This window comes from Pogona vitticeps, chromosome 3, assembly GCF_051106095.1.
Source record: "Pogona vitticeps strain Pit_001003342236 chromosome 3, PviZW2.1, whole genome shotgun sequence".
NCBI classification, from domain to species: Eukaryota; Metazoa; Chordata; class Lepidosauria; order Squamata; family Agamidae; genus Pogona; species Pogona vitticeps.
In genome coordinates, this window is record NC_135785.1 from 185,101,662 (window position 1) to 185,119,832 (window position 18,171).

The following is an 18,171-nucleotide window of genomic DNA, read 5'->3' on the forward strand; positions in this document are numbered from 1 at the left end:
AGTTTGTTTAAAGTGGATCAAGAATTATTTAATCAATATATAACTGAATACATTCTTATATATCTACATTTGGAATCTGTGGTTAAATTAATATTGGTATACTTTCCTCATCAAAAACATTTTCTCTCTCTCTCTCATTGCCTTCAAAACACCCAGCTTGAAACTGTCCGTGAAGATCCAAACAATTCAGAGCCATTAATTCATTTTGAGGCAACAACTGTTGAGCCAGTTGGTGACCATTTTTATTTATTTATTTATATGTATGGCATTTGTGAGTGTGTGGCTCTTACCTGCTATTTTGTGTAATTGATGAAATGGTTTTCTGAATGGGAACTAGTTTTGTTGAAGCCTTCTGTTTGAGACACACTAAAAGTGTAGTCAATTTAAATGTTGTGTGTGAGGAGTTGACTGATAGTGTACAGATTAGTTTATCGGATAAGTTCTTTAGAATATTGAACTCAAGACCCATTCATATGAACCTGAAAACTGACTGGTACATGAGATAGACAGAGCTATTTAAATGACCCAATGCATTTATGGAGTGCTGATTGCTGGGTGATCTGTAAAGGTCTACATTCTTAAACATGGGCTTACATTATACTGTAGTATCAGTGTTTGTGAGGACAGTAATGTTAAAGAGAAAGACATGGCAGTCCTGAATACACCTGATGAGGGAATAATAAGCCCCATCAAATACTTCTGAGCAAGCATATGCACAAGGTCATATTTCGTGTCACAGTGCTAAACTATTCCATAGTGTTTAACTTTCCAAATCCAACCTACCAGTTTGCTGTGTGGGATTCAGTATAACCGCAAAGTGAAACCATTTGTATAATCTGGGAGCCTTAATTGTTCCTTGATGGCATGCTCCTTCAAGGGTTCTCCCCAGACAATCAGCTTCTGTCAGCCTTTCAAACAGCATAGCTTCACTTGTGTGCTTGTCTCTCTCTCTCTCCTCTCTTCCGTCTTATTATCATTACAACTCCTCACTCTTCTTCTCTGTAAGGAGATGCCACCTGAAGAGATACCAGATAAAGCTCCCCTGAAACAAGGCACAGTTAATGATGACAAACAAGGTACAATACCAAAGTGTTGTTTCTTAATTAATTAAGGTTCACATGGTAACAGATATTTTGTATGATTCATGTTGGATAAAGAAAATCAATACCATCTGAGTCAGTTATACAGTGTAAAGCTTTCCAAATATATGTAATTTAGGTATATCTGTGAAGATTCTCTGTAATTGAAGTAATTCAGACAGCTATTTTAATAGCATGCTGTTTGTATTGTGACAGTGAAGAGCACATTTGTGTTTCTTTTAGGTAAAAATTCAATTTGTCTTAGAATTCAGATCTAGAGAAGATGAAGCAGTGAAAACTGAATACCTGAGTCCTACCTATATTTCTGGTTGCCAGTTAATTCCTTCAGAAGAATATCTATCATAGAGAATCATTTTTTGGGGGCAAGTGCTTTTCACAAGTTTCTTTTCACTACAGCTGGGTTTCTTCTGAGTCCAAACCCTAGTGTACTTACAAGTAGGGATTGCAGCTTCCTTGTTTATTCTTCCGCACAAATATCCCACATAATATGTCAAAATATGTGTAAATACATAGTTTCTCTCCACACTGCAACAATTTTCCTCTTATGTTTCCAAATTTTAAATCTCAATACCTCGGAAGGATTATTTAGCATCAGGCATACCATCCAGATGTTTTGGGCTACAGTTCACATCAGCCCCACCCAGAATGGCTAATGTCTGCCATGCTGGGTAGGGCCAAAATATCTGCTTTCGGGCACTGAAGACTGCAACCAAAACATTAATTTTTGTATATTTTGAAGCCTTCTGATATTGTGCAACTTAGAGATGGTTCTTAGAGAGCTGTAGTAAATCTAGAGTAGGGGTCAGGGAACTTTTTTATCTTTACCCCCCCCCCCCAAATTTTTATTTACGTTGACATTACCCCCCCGGCTCTTGCCGTCCATGGCCGACCCCTGCCCCTCCTGCGCTCGCCCGGGACCTGTGGCCACCGTCCAGGCAGCCAGTCTGGAGCTGCCACACCACTGGAAAAGTGCGTCCTTGGAGAGGGGAGGCGGGCGCCGCAGGTCCAGTAGGTCCACTGGCCATGAGCTCAGGGGAGGCGGGGTGGGAAGGGGGCTTCCTTGCCAGTGGACCAGGCAGGTGGGCGCAGGCAGGAAGGAGAGCCCCGGCCAGGGCTCCGCTGGGCAAAGAGTCCACCTGGCCTGTTCCACTGCCCTCCCCCCCACTTTGGAGGTGAGGAAGACAGGCAGGTGCCCTGTGCAGTTCCTCGCCAGGGCTCGCTCTCCCCGCGACGGAATGCCCACCTATACACAGCATCGTCGGAAATAAAATGCCTACAGCGACCATCCCCATTACCCCCAGGATTTTCATTTTTACCCTGTTTGGGGTAATTTACCCCATTCCCTGACCACTGATCTAGAGTTAGCACATGAAAATTATCTTGTCTGTGTGACAAGAAATGGTGCCTGTTCAGGGGATAGCACAGACATGCTGAAAATACCGGTAGATCTTTGCATAGTTCAGGATACGGGGAGCTGTTGCAGGATATCACATTGAGAAAGTTGTTCATGAACAAAATATGCAGTGTTGCTATGTAGCTACCCAGTTCACACATCAGCCTGCATATCTCACTCTACTGCAAAGAGGAATGGGGGCACAATCAGTAATGTAGCAAGTTGTAGATCTCAGAGTGACTACCTAAAGAGGGATGGGACTGCAGTGCCAGTCCCACCATTAGCACTGGGTATGTAAGTCTCACAGGGGCTTATGCTTCAGCTGTAGAACCTTCTTTCTTAAAAGCATTTTGTTCAAATCTATATTTCCATTTATACCAATCAAAGAGTGTACAATAATTCATTTTCTAGCAAAATCCAACCACTGTTGCTTTTTTCTTCACTAAGGCCCATTCAGAGTGATAGGTTTAGAATGAAATATTACGAATTTTGTACCATACACTGTATTAAAGTAATTTCTTTAGAGCTCCTGCTATCTTGGATGCTATTTTAAAAGTTATTTTAAAAGTTTGTATCCTAGGAGGATACTTAAGGCAGCAAAGTTAGCACCATCTAAAACAACATTAAAAATCCAAATAAACAGGCTACATTAATACAGTGTTTATAAAACAACTCAGGTGGCTCAAAAAGAGAAGCCATAGCTTTTAATTCAAGACCTACAAGGGATGTTAATGATAGAGTGTTTAAAATGTTGTTAATTCATATTGTTGCTATAAGTTGGAAATGAATTGATGGCACATAATGACAGTAATACCACTGAGCCTCAAACACCTGCAGAGGCTAAGACTTTTATCAAGCACTTTCCTCACATAACTGCCTGAAAGAGTAAAATGTTGGGAACTAAAAAATCTCTGTTGGCAAAGAATGTCATAAAGAGCAACTGAAAACTTTTGATTGAATGTCTAACTTTATTAGGAGATCTTAAGGAGCTGTAAAATGTCAATTCTGAATGTCTATCATTCACTGCTGCTCTACAATCACTTCCTGTATAAACCAAACCTGAATAAATTACATAGTTACAATGGTAACACATAAGTCTTATTGTAGGGAAGGTCTGAACGTTGTGGTACATTCTGTGATTCTGCTTACAAATAGCTGTAGTTTTCACTGGCAAAATATGTGTGTGAAATAGAAAGAAAGAAATCCTTCCCTTTGCAGAATGGGGCTTGGAACTAGAATTCCAGCAATAAGAATAAGAATGTAATAACAATTGAAATGATTAAGAGGCAAGTAAAGGCTGCCCAGATGAGCTGCATGGATTTTGGTTAAAGCATCTAGCAAGTCTCCATCAACATATAGCAATGGAATTTAATCACTTACATCAAAATTCTGCAACTGAAGATTGGATGGCAACAAGCCACACATTTCTGATAATAAAAGATCATCAAAAGGGCAATGAACCCAGTAATTATCAGCCAATTACATGCCTTCCAACCGTGTTCAAGCTCCTCACAGGAGTACTTACAAGAGCAATATATAATTACTTAACTGAAAACTCCCTATACCCAACTGAACAGAAAGGGAACTTTAAAAAGTCAAGAGGCGTGAAAAATCAGCTGCTTGTTGATAAAATGATACTGAAGAATGCATCAAGATGAAAAACAAACCTTAACATGGCCTGGATAGACTATAAAAACCATTTGACTTATTGCCACACAGCTGAATTAACACCTGCCTAAAAATGTTAGGGAATAGTAAAAACATTCAGAGGTTCCTCAAGAAAAACATGGAAAATGGAAAACCATCTTAATGGCCCATGGTGAAGAAATTGGTGGAGTTAGCATCAAAAGAGGAATAATTCAAGGGGATTCTTTGTCACCACTGCTGTTTAATATCTCACTAATCCCCATGTCAACAATTTTAAATAAAATGGAGTGGGCTACCATATTTCAGAACAAGCAGGAAAAACCAATCATCTGTTATACATGGATGCTCAGAGTGGTCGACCAGACCAGATGGACGGGATATAAATCAAATAAATAAATAAATAAATAAATGAGCTAAAACTATATGAAAAAAGTTCCACAGAGATAGAATCACTGCTAAACACAGTGCAACTATTTAGTGAAGATATCCAAATGAAATTTGGAATTGACAAATGTGCAGCTCTGTCTATACACCATGGCAAGATCCAAAAAAATAAATAGATGGAATAGAGTTAAAAATGGTAATATTATAAAAAATCACTCTCAAATGATGAAAATTATAAATACCTTGGAATACTAGAAGCAGAGAACATTGTGCACACAAAAGTTAAAAAGCTGACAGAAAGGGAATATATAAAAAACTGTGGAAAATCTTAAAATCAAAATTAAATGGTGGAATACAATCAAAGCCATAAAGACATGGGCAGTTCCAGTGATTAGATACCCAGCTGGAATAATAGATTGGACTCAAAATGAATTAAAGGAATTAGATCAAAAAACATGGAAACTAATGAACATGCACCATGGACTACTTCCAAAAAGTGATGTGGACAGATTATATTTGCCATGAAAAATTGTAGGCCGTGGATTACTGCAAATACAGCAGGTAGTAGAGGAGGAAAAAAGAAGCCAAAATGATTATATTAGTACAAGCAGAGAAAAATTAGTTAAGGTAGTGAAAATGGAGAATATTTTGGAAACAAGAGAAACAAAGACTCAATATAAGAAACAACAATTTGAAAATAAATTAAACAGCTCAAAAAGAAACCACTATATGGACAACACCTGAAAAATATTGATGGAAAGCATGAGCACAATTCAACATGGGTGTGACTAAAACTGGGGACCCTTAAGAAAGATACCGAAGGCTTAATTTTTGCTGCAGAAGAACAAGCATTCCAAACCAACGTGATGAAAGCTAAGATCCAAGGAATTAGGGCTAACAGCAAATGTTGACTCTGCCAAGAAAAAGATAAACCAGTGTAACACCTCATCTATGAATGTCCAAAGATTACACAAACAGATTACAAAGTTAGACATGATAAAGTTCAACATGTATAATGCAAAAAATTTAACTTGCCAGCCTCTAAAAACCCATGGGAACATAAGGGAGAGAAGGTGTCAGAAAATGAGGAAGTCAAGATCTGGGATTTCTGGATCCAAACGGATAGACACCTTGAACATAACACACCATACATAGTAGTAATAGAACGAAGAAAGGTCTGGATCATTGACATTGCAATTCCAGGGGACACCAGAGTTGAAAATAAATAATTGGAAAAACTAACAAAGTACAGAGGCTTGGCAATTGAAACATATCACCTCTGGATGAAACACACTTCAGTGAACCCCATAGTCATTGGGACTTTGGGAACAATATCAAGAAACTTCACACAGTACCATAAGCAGTTGCAGAACTCAGAAATCACACCATCAGAGCTACAAAAAGCAGCAATGTTAGGAACAGCATACACACTGCACCAATATTCAACAGATATTTAGGTTTCTGGTTAAACTTGTATCTGTTATATAATAACAGTCATGTTTTTATAATGTTGACTGTGCCTGATCTTTCTGAACAACAACAACAACACAGGGTGATTGTGACCATTCCTTTTCCTCTTACAACTCCCATACTACTGTACATTGTATTCCAACCCTTCCCATCAAATTTATAGGACTGCATGAAGAAGAACCAAGATGAAGGAGTATTGCCTCCATGAACAGAACTCCACTTCTGGAATTCTGCATCTGGTTGAATGGGTCCTGAATCCTGTTTGAAGAATTTATATGTGTGATGATCCATGTGTGATTCTCTGTCTCTCAGCATTTCATGTTTGTGGGTTCTTCTGTTGAATTATTTGAAACGTAATACTAATACTAAGATAATTTTTATAAATACGCTGTTTATAATACTTAACCTGTTGTAAGAGCCCCTAAAGTATTAATAAAAACAAGTAATATTTTATAGGATTGCTAATGGGAGTTGATTATAGCCTTTTTGTTCTGAACTGAATAATTGATATCAAACGTGGTGTTCTGCTGTTTCTTTTTCTATCAAGGTCTAAAAATCAGTGCTTCTGCACAAGCAATATCAAAAGAATTTAAACTGTCCCAGCACTTGGCTGTCAAAACAGGTATGGAAATAATTCCCATGTGAAAACATATGTAGTCTTTGTTGAGAAGGATATATAAAATGTGTTTAGTATTATGAGTGATAAATCTTCACTTTAACTCTGAAGAACTCATCAGTATGGCTTTCATAGAAATTTGTAGGTGAAGCATCTGAAAAAGTTTCCAGACAGTAACTATTTTTGTTGTAGCAAATGAACGAAAATGCCATCTTGAAGAGTAACACGTTCAGGTTTTGTTATGGAGTCATCTTTTGTTGGACTGTACACAAAAGCTGTATGCCATATTAAATGTTTAGGTCTTCAGGATACTGCAAGACGCTTTGGCTGAAATCCATTTGGAGAAAAATCATGTATGGAATGACAGTCATACAGCAGTTTTCCTCTTCAGGCCTTCTCTTATGTTGTCATTGGACATCCAGTCATATGACCAATTTTCCAGCCATTGATTGATCACGGCTGCAATGAAGACAAAGGGGAGAAAATGGTTATACAAATGGCCATTATGCAGTCATCTTGGTGAAGTAAGATTCTGCCCTGTTTTGTGTTTGTAGGAATAAAGGTAGGAACGGCTGAAGCAGATGTACGTTTACTACGTAAGAGTTAGCAAACTACAGGCACTAAAAAAGTAGTAAGTTATTTATTTAAAAAAAACACTTTTATTAAAAGTAAAAACAAAACAAAAATCAGACTTAGCACTGAGCATATGTTGTGCCCTCTCTGGATATTCTGTTCCCTACATAAGAGGATCACCATTAATGAATTTAAATAATATCCTGACTTTCTCCCTCAAAAAGTCTGAAGTGTTAATAGCATGTGTTCTGAAGTGATGAGAAACCCAGTAATCTCTCCTTTTCTTGCTGAGTTTTAATGCCTACCACTTTAATACGTATGAAGATGGGAAAGGTACTTTTGTTGGACTACACTTGCCAGAGCACCCTAGCTGATATGGCTGTATTACTCACTGAGATAAATTCTTAGAACTGTACAGTAGTTTTTGAAAATAGTCAGTTTTCCCATTTGTTCATACTGCCTTATTATTCTTGAAATACACAGGCAGATATACTGTATGTATAGTCTGAGATGGAAAATAGTGACTTGCATGTTTTAATGTTCGTACCTACAAGAACAACAACCCTGTAAATCAAAAGGTAGACAGAAGTAGTCTACTTTACCCATGTCCTTGCTGTGTTGGCATTTTGTTTACAAGATGAGGAAGTGTTCAAACAGCCAACGGATAGTTAACTTTCTTGACCAACTCTGAACTCATCATAGGGATCCTTCAGTCTCGAGAGACTATGAGAAGTGTCCTCTCCAGAGCATGAAGCCTGGGTAAAGTAATATGGAGGATAGGCCGTTACCCAAGCAGCAAATCCCCCCTTCTCCACGTTGCTGAAATGGTCCAATGGAAAGGCAAGAACCAATACAACTGGTTCCAGCAACGTCGCAGGAGTTGGCAGAACGACACAAACTTCCTTCGGGACTCCAGCTCTGGATTTTGCCTCTAGGTTAACTCCTGAAGCCTTTTTCCATGAGTGGATATAGCTGCAAGGCAGCGGAGGTTTGAAAACTGAGTTTTCCTTCTCCTAACTGAACTATCTTAGAATCATAAAAACTGCTTCTACTAGGTTGAATATTCTCTTGGCAATAGAACAGTGCAACAGATGTAATGACCTTGGTCCAAATCAGACTAGGAGCAAGTCATGTTTCCTCCTCACTCCTTCCTTCCCTCCTTCCTTCTCACATATGGCTCTGATGAAACTTTTCCTTATTCCTTAAATAACAGCTACTCATAACATCACATCCTGAAAACAGTGGCTTCCTATTAACCATTGTATTTGAGGTTGATATTTTTTTTCCTGAATCAGACAATTGTCTGTTGAAGTGGCTTGTAAGCAGAGCAGATAATATGAGTCTTTCCCATACAAATAAGTATTTCCGTAGGGGCCATGCAACACCAACCATCAAGAAAAGAATTCACACCTGGATGAAAATATGTTTCCAGTCGTTTTTAAAAGGATCTCCTTTAAAAAACATGTTTCTATCACTGGTCTTAGTTCATTTTGCTTAAGGCCAGACAGTTCATAGTGATTGACTATCTTTAGTATGAAGAAGAATATATACAGAATATACTCATAATTCAGTATCATTCATGGCTCTTTACTGCTAGGATTCCGAAGAAAATTTCAGAAAAAAAAACCCAACTTTTTATTCTTGGCATAGTTTCATTCCTTATTCTTTTTAAACAAACAAACAAACAAACATTATTTTGTCTTTTCAAGATACAAGACTGCTGAAGTCCTGATGAATTCATGTGACATGGATATTCATAAATCCTGATACATTAACTAGTTAACTAAATAAATAAAATGATATTCACAGCCTGATACAGTGGTACCTTGACTTAAGAACTTAATCCGTATTGGGACTGCATTCTTAAGTCAAAACGTTCTTAATTCAAAGCACCATTTCCCATTGAAATGCATGGGAACAGGATTAATCCGTTCCAGCATTTCAAAAAATACCAAAATAAAAATAAAAATAGAGCAAGTCCCAAGTTGGAACTGTAAAAAAACAACCCACACACAAATCCAAAAACAAAACACACTAACATACCCCCCCAGTCCAAACCCACCCTCCAAAACCCACTCAGAACAATTTTTTAAAAAGGACTTACCAGTCCGAAGTCTACGGGCGCTCCGCTGCAGCCGGGGGTGAGCGGCCGAGCACCCAGCCAGCTCAAGCCTCCTGACGCTGGGTGACCGCTGCCTCCGATTACAGTGGCAGGGGACCCCCGGGAGGTCTCAGATGGCGGTGGGGAATCTCCCAGGGCTTCTCCGCTGCCATCGGAGACCTCCCGGGGGTCCCCCACCATTGCGATTGGAGCCTTCAGGCTTTCCCGGGGGGTAGACCAGGCCTACAGGGGGAAGCCCTCCCCGGTAGGCCCGGTTTACCAGGCTTTCCCGGGGAGTAGACCGGACCTACAGGGGGGAAACCTCCCCTAGTAGGCCCGGTTTACCAAGCTTTCCCGAAGGCTTCCCCGGTAGGCCCGGTCTACTCCTCGGGAAAGCCTGAAGGCTCCGATTGTGGTGGCGGGGCACCCCCAGCATGTCTCCGATCGTGGCGGAGAAGCCCTGGGAGCTTTGAGATATCCAAAGCCCCTCCCTTTTTTCATTCGTAGGTCGAGGCTCCGTTCCCAAGTCGATGCCAGTTTTTGCGAATGGAGCCGTTCGTAAGTCGAAAAGTTCATAGACAGGGGCGTTCGTAAGTCGAGGTCCCGCTGTACTGTCAAAAAGTGATTTTTATTTTATTTTATATAAACCGGAACTGTACTAGTAGTTGCTCATAAACCATACATGGCAGTTGTCTCCTGTACTATGGCCAACCTTGGGAGGTTTTTGAGATCTGCAGACTATTCCTTTAGCAGCAGAATTTGGCGTGTCTGGTAATTTATTCACATGGTGTTCACAAACCAAAGAATTAAAAAGGAAATTATTTACTCGAAGTAAAGTAAACTTTTTTTCTTTAAAGCAATATACCTTTCATGAAGTTTTTGTTCACCTGAAAATAAATACTTAGTAGCACTGTTGAAAATATATCACTGTAAATATATGTTGTCTACCAACAGTGCTACTGAGTATTTATTTTTATATATCAGTGGTAATTATAAGAATTCCAATTTCTTCAACATGTTCTTAACAAGTGATCTTTTGTTACAGTTGTTCAGGAATCAAATACACTCAAAGCAAGACCAAGGTCCAGGTAACTAAAGCCAAAGACTGAGAACTCTTCCTTTCTGCCATTGTTTGTCCGTTTTTGTTTCCTGTTCTCTACATGCTGGACTTTTCAGTAATTCCTTCAGAAGCAACAGGGCTGTACTTTTACCGTCTCACTCATTTGTATGCAAAAATATCCTGCTTTAACTTCATGTAGATGTTTTAGCATCATTTCATTTCAGTGAAAAAAAGTCATCAGTATATTTAATGGATACTCATTTGATGTGGTTCACCAACCAAGCTGATAGTTTGGGAAAAAAGAGAATCTCAAAAAAATAGTTAGTGCATCTCTATGCCTAATAGCATATTAGATGAAAACCAATTGTAAGTGATAGGAGAGTACGTAGAGAGTACAAAACAAATGTATGGCAGTGACATACAGAATAGAAGGTATACCAGAATTTAAGTAGTAGCAGTGGGAAGACAAATGGGAGGGACAGGAAATAAATAAAGCAGATTATTTTTGGCATGTCTGAAAAGGATGTGAATAGAATTAACTGAGCTGAAGGTCATAGTCTGAAATAACTTGAAGTAACTATTATAAAAATGTTTGTGGTAATATTTCACAATAAATGGAAACCTTATTCTGGACACTAATAAAAATAACAATCATGTGCTGTCAAGTCAGTTCTGATTTATGTCAAACCTTTTCAGGATTTTCTTTTGTTATTTGGTCGTTAAGTCGTGTCCGACTCTTCGTGACCCCATGGACCAGAGCACGCCAGGCCCTCCTGTCTTCCACTGCCTCCCAGAGTTTGGTCAAATTCATGTTTGTAGCTTCGATGACAGGATCTGTCCTTCCAGTGAGCACTCAGGGTTGATTTCCTTCAGAATGGATAGGTTTGTTCTCTGCAGTCCAGGGGACTCTCAAAAGTCTCCTCTAGCACCACAATTCAAAAGGATCAATTCTGCGGTGGTCAGCCTTCTTTATGGTCCAGTTCTCATTTCCATACATCGCTACTGGAAAAACCTTAGCTTTGACTATGCAGACCTTTGTCAGCAAGGTGATGTCCTCTGCTTTTTAAGATGCTGTCATTGCTTTCCTCCCAAGAAACAGGCATCTTTTAATTTCATGGCTGCTGTCACCATCTGCAGTGATCATGATCATGGAGCCCAAGAAAGTAAAATCTGTCACTGCCTCCATCTCTTCCCCTTCTATTTGCCAGGAGCCGATGGGACTCATGGCCATGATCTTAGTTTTTTTGATGTTGAGCTTCAGACCATGTTTTACACTCTCCTCTTTCACCCTCATTAAGAGGTTCTTTAATTCCTCCTCACTTTCTGCCATCAGAATGGTATCATCTGCATATCTGAGGTTGTTGATATTTCTTCTGCCAATCTTAATTCTGGTTTGGGATTCCTCCAGACCAGCCTTTCACATGATGTATTCTGCATATGTTAAATAAGCAGGGAGACAATATACAGCCTTGTCGTACTCCTTTCCCAATCAGTTGTTCCATATCCAGTTTAACTGTTGCTTCCTGTCCCACATATAGATTTTTCAGGAGATAGAGAAGGTGGTCAGGCACTCCCATTTCTTTAAGAACTTGGCATAGTTTGTAGTGGTCCACACAGTAAAAGGCCTTTATGTAGTCAATGAAGCAGAAGTAGATGTTTTTCTGGAACTCTCTGGCTTTCCTCATAATTTTCTCTCAGGATTTTCTAGGTAGAGAGTATTTGGAAGTAGTTTACCATTCCCTTTTTCTGGGGCTGCTCTGGGACTGTGCAGCTCGCCCATGGCCACTCAAGCTGGCTGTACTCACAGAAGGCACAGTGGGGAATCAAACTCCGAACCTCTGGCTCCACAGCCAGATACTTAAACTGCTGAGTCTGTGAAGGTTCTCAGTCATCCAGGTGAGACTATCTGGAAGTTGTGTCATGGCAACTGGACTTCTTTCTTATTAGGTTGAAATGTTTTGCTACTCATCCAAGTATGTTTGTTTGTTTATTTATTTATTTATTCAATTTTTACCCCGCCCCTCTAGACAACGTCTACTCGTTGGAGATGCCAAACAGCCACTATACAGGAGAATGGCCCAGCACAGGAGGGGCAACAGCTCAGGACCACAATCAGCAGTGTTCCTTCATTTGAACGACAAAGGACACTCATTTGATGACCAATATGTACTCAGTTTTGACTGAGAAGATATGTGGTTTGAGAGAGGGGTTACGGAGGCCATACATGTGTATATAGAAAATTCCTTGGTCAGCGGGGTGGAGGCCTTGTATAATCTGTCTCTTATTTATCATGCTGCCCTTTCATCCCTCCCCAGAAAGTTCAGGACCACACCCACCATTAAGACCACTGTTAACAACTATTAAAGACCCATGAGAATAGGTGGAGAAGGACTGCAGAAGTGGGATTTTCACTCACCCTCCAGTCCTTGGTCCTTTGTCCATCTAAGGAGCCTGTTCAGACCAGGGGGAAGTGAAACCAACCTGGAGGATATAGCAGGGGTCTCCTACTAACTCTTGTTGCAAGCTCGCTGAAGCCTCTATTATCTCAGGCCTTCAGGAGGTGCTCACACTTCTTCTTTAGTTGCTGCCACCAATACCAATTCAGTACCAATTATTTACTGAGACATGTGTTGTTTTGAAACTTAAACTTGTTTATTTGATCAGTAATATATAATAGGTAAACCACAAGTTGATAATCAATTTCTCTCACTCACTAAACTCACTGACACTCAGAACCCTACTCTCACTGACTTTCTGGCTCACTCTCTCACAGACTCACAGATCTCCTTCAAAACTCCCTCTCATACTCCATACACCCCCCTTTATATCCCAGCCCCTCCCCCTTTAGGGCCACCTTCCGTTCACTCATTGGCTCCCTTTTTTTTACTGCTCAGCTGTGACGGACAGGTGAGGGCAGGACTGCACGCTACAACTCTCTTCAGACTGAAGAAGCTATTTGGATGAGTAGTGAAATGAGAATAAGAAAAAAGTCCAGTTGCCATGACTCAACTTCCAGCTAAACCACTGAGCTATCCAGCCAGCTAGACACTCACTCACTCACCCTGGTACCTTGTTAATCAGCTGCAGCAAGCTATACAAACTAATAGGATTCTGGTCATTCATTGTCAAATAGTTTGAAGCAAAAGTAGCAAAAATATCTCAATAATTTTTTGATTTAATTAATCTTTCCTCCATATTGGGGGGAGGGATGCATCACAATTAAAAATACCCTTTGAACATGTATGATTATTCCTATATCAGAAGTATAAACATGGCCTATGTTTGCCTATTAGCAGCAACATAGGGATTTTAGTCAGCAACAGGTACTGGTTGTTGGATTTTTTCTCGCCAGCACGAAGTTTGTTAGTTTGTTCTTTTCTTTTGCTTCAGTTGTGTTTTTGATGTCAATGGTGGTTGCTCACCTAATCTGCTGTGCAGAATATAGTAATAGCTTTCTGTTGTTGGTAGTCATCTTATTAAAGAATGCAACATCATACAAAAACTAATCTTACAGTTGTAACTATAAAAAATATTCTTGCTCTGCAGTCTTATCTTTTAGTAGTTAAAGCCAGATGACTGGAGACCTCTACAGGATTGTGCATATTAGAGAGAAATTAAATTAATTTTAGTGGTAAATTAAATAAATACCTGCAGCCCATGTGCCTCTTTTCATCTGTCCATTCTACCTGTCTAGTACTATACAGGACCATCCCCTCCATCAGAAGATTAAGTCATTTGTCTCAGCCGGCGAGTTTGGCTTGATGTCCAAAGCCAATGTAAATGTAATAATGTTGGGACATAGAGAGTTGTTAGGGGATTTTTTTTAAACCCCAGGTATTAAAATAATTTGGCAAGCCTTGAATAGTCTGCATTGTGGCTTGGGATAGTAGAGAATTTCGTATTCCAGCTAAGGCAGCAAAATGCCTTGGGTCAACCTTGTTCCTATACCTTGGTTTTGTATATTTGGAAATAATGGCACCATCCTCCACAGTGTGGTGAAACACACACACCTTTCTCTTTTCCATTATCTTATTTTCTATCCCACCATAGCAATAATGTTTAGTATAAGTATGAGGGGGTGCTGATAAGTATTGAGCCTTTCCTAGAGAAAATTGAGCTAGGAAGCTATAAAATGCAGGGTGTATTGGCCAATTTGTCTGTATTCAATGGTGCAAAAATCAACTAGCTATGATTTTAACTTAACTTTCATTTTCCGGTCCAAAATGAACATGGCGGCACCTCCAGAAAAGTTCAATGTGGAAGAGCATAGGACCATAATCAAGTTCCTGTTTCTCCAAGGGAAAGGTGCAAAGCAGATCCATGATGAAATGTCACAAACTATGGGTGACAGTGGCCCTTCATATGCAACAGTTAAACATTGGGTTGTCAATTTTTAAACTGGCCATTTCGGTGTTGAAAGTGAGAAACCCAGTGGAAGGCCTGTTTCTGTATCTGTGCCTGCAAATGTGAAAGCCATCCATGACATGATCATGGAGGATAGCCGAATATCAGCCAAAAGTATTGCTATATATCTGAGAATAGCATGTGAGAGAGTTGGTGCCATTATCCATAATGACTTGGAAATGAGAAAGCTGGCAGCAAAGTGGATCCCCAAACTTTTGACAACTGAACAAAAGAGGAAACGTGTGGAGTCATCGGTGGCTGTTTTGGAACATTTTGCAAGAAATGAGTCAGATTTCCTGGGCAAACTGGTAACTGGTGATGAGACATGGATCTACTGTTCTGATCCTGAGACAAAGGAACAGTCTAAGGAATGGAGGCACAGTGGTTCCCCCAGGCCAAAGAAGTTCCGAGTGCAAAGGTTGGTGCAGAAGCAAATGGCAACAGGTTTTTTGGGATAAGATGGGAGTTCTGCTGGTGGACTACCTCCAACAGGGTTCAACCATCAATGTAAAATATTACTGTGCTTTATTGACAAAGTTGAGGCAAAACAAAGATGTCATCCTGTTGCATAACAATGCCTCGTCACACACTGCAGGTGAAACAATGGCAAAACTGACATCCTTAGGCTTTCAAGTGATGCCCCATCCACCCTATTCTCGTGACCTGGCTCCTTCTGACTATTATCTGTTCCCCAAACTCAAAAAGCATCTAAAGGGACAATGATTTGGGAGTGTTCTAGGGGGCAACTAATGCTGCAAATGAGTGGTTACACCAGCAGTTGGAAGAATTTTATTTGAAGGGACTTAAAACGCTGAAGGACAGATGTCACAAGTGCACTGACTTCCTGGAGGAATATGTAGAATAGTGTGGCAGTTACAGCTTCCTAGCTCAATTTTTTTTTCTGGGAAAGGCTCAATATTTATCAGCACCCCCTCGTATATGCTTTGTCTCATCAGCGGAAGGCAGATTTGCATGCCTGTTTCTCCTAAAAAATTGGGAAGGGGAAATCATACAAATATGTTCCCCATATGAGCATAGTAGCATCTTCTCCAAATATAAAACCTGGGAATATGACATATTTTAATGAATAATTTTCAAATATAAAATGGCTGTTTCAAATCCTCTATGCCTATTTCTTATAGTTCTTGCAGTATTAATAAAAACTCCAATATCTTTTACTAATTAATATTGGTCTTCTTTCCTTCCAAGGTCTTATTCCAGTACGTCTATTGAAGATGCAATGAAAAAAGGGGGAGAGCCACCAACTCCTCCACCAAGGCCTCAGAAATCACATTCCAGAGCATCCTCCTTAGATCTAAATAAAATCTTCCAGCAAAACACCCAGGGTAATGTTGATCATCTTTTATGCTTCTTTGAAATTTTAAATGATCAGAATTTTAAAATAACTGAAGTAATTACATGCTATTTTTTCTTCCAGTTCTGCATTGTTTTTTGTGGATACTGTCTATGTCTCTTCTGATATTTGCTTTTATCAAAGACAATATGAATATGTAAGTGGGTCATCATAGATAACCATATCACCTATTGTCAGCTCGGGTTAACAGTAGGTGTTATAGAATGTCTATGATGACCCACTTACATAGTTCATGGAGCCATTATTCACTGTAAGTGGAGTTAGGAGAAAACCAAATCATGTACATGCAATCAGGAAGCAATTTCTAATTTTTCATTTGTTCTGGTGTCTGTCATTGAGCCATGTATTTTCTATAGCCTAAGAGGAGTTGCTCTATACTGTATCTTATCAAATTTCCATTACGTGAGTGATACAACTTGTCAGGTTTTCAGCTCCTGGACTGTACACATCATGCTGGCCAGATATTGCTGCCTGTGCAGATGTTTTATGCGCCTCTTGTTTTTGTAGTAATTTATGAACCACTTGGTAGGCTCCGGTAGATAGTTGTTGGGTAAGAACAATTCTGTCTTTATTAAATATAAACTTCATTTCAACATGTTGTAAGGTCAGCATGTAAGAGGATGTTTTCCTTTGGCTCAAAACTAATGAGATGGTTCTTATTTGTAAATGAGAAAGAATGTAAGGGTACTACTTCAGCTTACCATGAAACAAACTTGATATTTTATCTCTTGATTTCTTCTGATATTTTAATCTTCATAAAGCCTTTGACAGCTTCTAAGTTATGGTTTTTTCCTGCTAGATATTTCTAGAAAATATGAAGGCAAGTCTAAACTGATTACATCTTTTTTAGATGAGCTGCCATTATTTTCCAAAAGTACTAGTGACTTCCTGCATGAAAAAAATCTTAAACTATATCTCTACATTTTGTCACTTTTTTACCCTCTGAGGAAGCCAGGACATAAAGTTTTTGAAAAATACTGTTCCATAGCTTATTTACAACTGAAGGCTGCAAATAAGAATAGTGGCAAAAGCAAAGTGTTGTAGTCTGCTCTATGTTGGTGCTTGTTCTCAGCCAGTGGTAAATATGCCACCAGTAGAATATCAGAAAAGGGATTTTCAAAAAGACTTTATTACTAAGGATGTGCACTCCCTCTATCCCCATGTGTTCCTGTAAATGTGACATCGAATTTTGTATATCTTCCCTTTGTGTTTTGCAATCACAGTAAAATTTTCACTCAATAGTATTTTTACAATTTTTGATTTCTGATGGCATTATTGTATTATTTCTCATGGCGTTGATATATTTATGATTACTTACAGTCCTTTTTTTCTGCTCTTGAAACTTGCTGTAACTGATAAATACAATAATGATATAATGATTGCATGACTGTAAACAATTGGATGTCCTTCTACATAGATATCTATGGGCTTTTTGTTTCTGTCATGGGTACAACCTATGTTACAATGATTGGTGGAATGTGAAAATCATTATCCGAACTACACATGTAGAAGAAAAACTGGAAGATATTTCTGCTTTCTCAGAGCATGATCCCATGATGGAATTGTTTCCTACTTATGCCCAAGTTAGTTCATAGCATAAATTTGCAGTCACGTGATGCAAAGCCATAGTGATTCATTTTACCGAACATCAGTGTAACAGTGGTTCAGTTCTCCCTTGCCAGGAGGATTCTGGTGTTGTTTGTTTGTTTGTTTTGTTCTGGTGGCATTTCAATATATTCCTTAGTGGTATCGCATGTGTGTACAATCCTACTGATAATTTTTCAAAGCAAATTCACCAGGGAAGTTGACTGCCATTATTGCTGCATGGCTGCCTGTCTATAATTTTTTAAAAAAAATTCCCACAGACAGAGTGTTGATATGTTAGTAAATTTATGACAACAGTTTTAAAGGCATTGGTAGGTGTTGTATCACTCCACCTACTGCCTGGCAAGGGTGGGGGTGCTGGGTCCATAGAGTGAAGTGCATTGCTTACAAAGGTGGTGGCGCAACAAAGGAAAATCCACTCATCAATACCTGACATATTGAAG

General features: G+C 39.2%; 1 protein-coding gene across 2 annotated transcripts in view; it reads left to right on the forward strand.

The window, feature by feature from the left end:
* The window catches only part of REPS2 (RALBP1 associated Eps domain containing 2), a 116,087-nt gene that overhangs the window by 52,768 nt on the left and 45,148 nt on the right, over positions 1 to 18,171 (forward strand). Inside the window, exons 10-14 of one of the 2 annotated variants that reach the window (XM_072994334.2) lie at positions 157 to 228; positions 1,007 to 1,076; positions 6,542 to 6,616; positions 10,330 to 10,372; positions 15,958 to 16,094. In XM_072994334.2, the coding sequence (XP_072850435.2) occupies positions 157 to 228; positions 1,007 to 1,076; positions 6,542 to 6,616; positions 10,330 to 10,372; positions 15,958 to 16,094 (397 nt within the window). The remainder of the gene's footprint in view (positions 1 to 156; positions 229 to 1,006; positions 1,077 to 6,541; positions 6,617 to 10,329; positions 10,373 to 15,957; positions 16,095 to 18,171) is intronic. The other variant, XM_072994336.2, reaches the window with a different exon arrangement.